This window comes from Sphaeroforma arctica (assembly GCF_001186125.1).
Source record: "Sphaeroforma arctica JP610 unplaced genomic scaffold supercont1.1656, whole genome shotgun sequence".
Classification (NCBI taxonomy): domain Eukaryota; class Ichthyosporea; order Ichthyophonida; genus Sphaeroforma; species Sphaeroforma arctica.
The window spans coordinates 1-3,704 of NW_014038902.1; the positions used below are offsets into that span (position 1 = coordinate 1).

The 3,704-nt window shown below is 42.8% G+C and overlaps 1 protein-coding gene across 1 annotated transcript; it reads left to right on the plus strand.

The window, feature by feature from the left end:
• Nucleotides 1–425: 425 nt before the first annotated feature.
• On the plus strand, nucleotides 426–2,216 carry SARC_11375 (hypothetical protein; the record flags this gene model as incomplete). The annotated part of the gene is made up of 2 exons (XM_014294540.1): nucleotides 426–569; nucleotides 1,142–2,216. Coding segments are annotated over 2 exons (251 nt in total), but the record flags the coding sequence as incomplete, so codon positions are not given.
• Between the last annotated feature and the right edge of the window lie 1,488 nt (nucleotides 2,217–3,704).

Below are 3,704 nucleotides of genomic sequence, written 5' to 3' on the forward strand. Positions count from 1 at the left end.
TATATAATATATATACTATATATATATATATATATATATATATATATATATATATATATGTATAATATATATATATATATATATATATATATATGTATAATATATATATATATACATATAAATATATTGTATTGTATTATATTATACATTATACATTATATATTATATATATATATGTATATAATATATATATATTCATAATTTTATTCATTTTTTATTTATATTTATATATATATACATATATACATATGGTTATTTCATGAGTGTCTGGCTAGTCCTTGGTGTGTAAAGGTATCCTTCTGCACCCTGTACACTGATATTCTTGTGTATCGCATATATACACCGTCATGAATCCGAGATAATCGCCTGGTAGGTATCGTATATAGAACAACAAAAGTATAAAACCCGCCTTCCCTGCCTCTCAGATTCCTCGTTAAATGTCTTCTATGCCATTAACCCATCCCCCTGTGGCCTTGTCTCTCCCAGGCGCTTTGTGTGGAACTTCTTCCGAGTGGAGAATGAGTACGTCAACGATTGTCTGCAGTTCCACTCCGTCTTAGTGCAAGCAGGTGCGTTGTTTTGTCTGGGTTCTAAAACCCTAAAACCCTAAAACCAATTCCACGGTAGTGTCCAGTAAGTGATAGTAGAAGATATTGGTCCTTAAATAGGTCCTGCTCTGCCCTGTCCTAGTCGATTTTTTGGGCATCACAATTAGATAGGTACAATACTTTGGCGTTAGTAGCGGGGGTTTCAGAAAATTTGGATCCATCCAAATAGGGTCGAGTGAGAAGATTTCGGTCGTGATATTTAGAACCCTACCTATTTAGGTGCCTATAGTGGACGTGAAAACATATCGTGTTTGCGCAAGTATACTTTGTTCTTTTATTGTATGCTGATTGTCTGGTAGTGAACGTACATCTACTGTAAGGAGAGGAGTATACCCGCATGCACACACAGTGCGACGTTGTAGTCGAGTCTTTTTTGTGTTAGTCTCAACGAATCACGGAATAGGTCTGAGCACAAGTGTGACTATCTTTACATATACACTTAAAATATACATATATATATATATATATATATATATACTCAGACTTATTCGTTGTCTCAATACGATCGCATCACGCCTTCTCCTCGTCTACAGGTGTTATTTCATCTGAAGGAGCGGCCCCTGGAATCAACAAGGAGACGTATGCCATGCTGCGTGCAGAGCACAACCGCAAGCAGCCGCCCACCACCCAACCTCCCTAAAACCCTAGAACCCCAAAACCTCTCCTAGATGCCAGACGTAACTGTGGCATATGCATACCTGTACTTAGGCTTAGATACAGAACATGCGGCCGTTATGGAATACATACGCAACGAGCCACTAAGATAAACACCATACAGACGTATGATATGTATACACCAGAGGTAGTCAACCATCCTACAAACACATGACCGAACACACACACACACACACACACATGCTCCGCGCGTGCACTGCAGCAGCGTGCACGTGTGTGTGCACAAGCATGTAGACGACATGGGGAACACCCATTAACAAAAGCCACGGCCACACGGATAGGGATAGCTCACACAGGCTCACGTGTATACAACAACAACAACCCAGCAATACGGCGAAGGACTATATACCTACCTACCCAGCACCAGGTTGGTTGGTAGGGTTTAGAGTTTAGGCTAAACCCTAAAACCCTTAAGGTACGTGCCACACAGGTATCGTATTCTGGTTCATACAGAGGCGCGGTGGTGTGATCAGGGTTTTAAGGTTTCTCGCAAAGAAAAAGTGAGAGAGTGCACAATATATATATATATATGTAAGTCAGATACAACGCCTATTGGTTACGAAAAGATCTGCCAGTCATACGCAAAAAACCCCAATGAACGTATGCGTCGGGCGTGTTTCTTCTTCCCCCACCACCTCTCCGCACGTTTTGCAGACACATACATTATAGACAAGTGACGGATGAACCATCCAATATATTATATTGTATAACCTTTGTACAGTATTTTAAGCAGCCGTAGCGCCTGGTTGCGGTTCCGTACAACAGGCGCAGGTATAAACCCTACACCCGCACACCTCACATCCATCACACGCAGTTGTGATGACGGACATCTTAGCAGTAGACGTTGAGCTAAAACCCGAAACCTCTGTTTGTATCGCACTCGTGTGATATGCACACACACGGATATGGCTGGCGTGTGGGGGTACGGTACCGACCATCGTCTATGTGCACGTGTGCATGCGCCGATCACTTTAAGTGGATAAGGCGACCTGTGTGGTCATGTTGGCCGTGCACAGTGCGTTGCCATGGTTACGTGCTCTCACGTTGTGGGGTCAAGTGCAGGTCTTGGGTTCTTCCTGAATGCCCTCTACAGGAACATAACCGGTCTGTTGTGACCCATAAACCCACATAACGGGGTGTAGGTACATGACTACATATACACGACCCAGTTAAAATACATCGAGAACATCGAGCACTACTACATCGACTACAGACGACCACACATGTGCGGCTGTCAGGGCTGTTGGATTGGATTTTAGGGTTGTTTGGTGGCCGAAGTATCGGTAACGCTGTGTTGGCGTCTATGACTCACGCATATAGAATCCACACACCTCTTAAAGGACACGCATAGGAATTACCCACTTCAGGACAGTAAGGCCCAAAATCTCAAAGTTCCAGGACAGGGCCGCAGGACGAAACTGCCCTCATGTGGGCGTACGTGTAGCTCGATAACCATAGTTGTTCTGGTGTGGTAGGTAAAGAATGCGGGTTGTCCACAGATACACAGACATGCAGTCTCCCATCTGACGGATCGCACATACTCTCGTCGACTGCGTAGGTTGTAGTACAACGCGACGATAGAAGCTCAGGTCATATCGACCTTGGCGTGCTAGAAGCAACCATGAGAGTATGCATATGCATCTATACGTATGTATATGCATCTATACGTAAACATAATTACTTGCATACAAACACTTCTGGAGTCACTTCGTAGCTGAGAAATGAGCACGCACCCGTCCCCATATGAACATAACACGCAATTTCATGTCGTGAAGCACACGGATGGACATGTATGTCCTGTACAGTAGATGGCAACATCCACTCGCCAGACTACATACCTACTAACACAGAAGTATTTATACCTACCTAAAGATACACAAGTAATACATACCCACAAAAACACAAGTAAACGTACCTAGCTACCTACCTACCAACATACAAGAAAACGTACCATCTCTATCTAGCTACCATCACACAAGTAAACGTACAGCTATCAAAACGCACGAGCCTCTGAGTCTTTGTCCTTAACCTGTCTACCTGTCGAGGTCTCAGTCAATCACGGATGAAGAGTAGCTGCTAAAACCTAGTAGTAGGGATGCCCTCTCGACCGGTGAACCGACTATTGGGAATTCACAACCGGCACTAGCAAGGGGGCGTCCCGATTTAGCGTCCCGATTTGCATGTAAAATTAGTAATTTGCACAATAAATTAGTAATAACTAACCAATCACGGCCTTTGGGATATTTTTTGGTAGGGTGTGGAACTGAGTGTGAACTGATTGTACTGGAGAGTTTATGCAGAAGTCGCACACCTTTTGAATTTGGTTTGTAACGCACCAATTAAAACGTCTGTGTTTATTAAAACATTCCGGATAGAATACAATATCTGATAAGAAAATACATAAATGTACACGATACAACA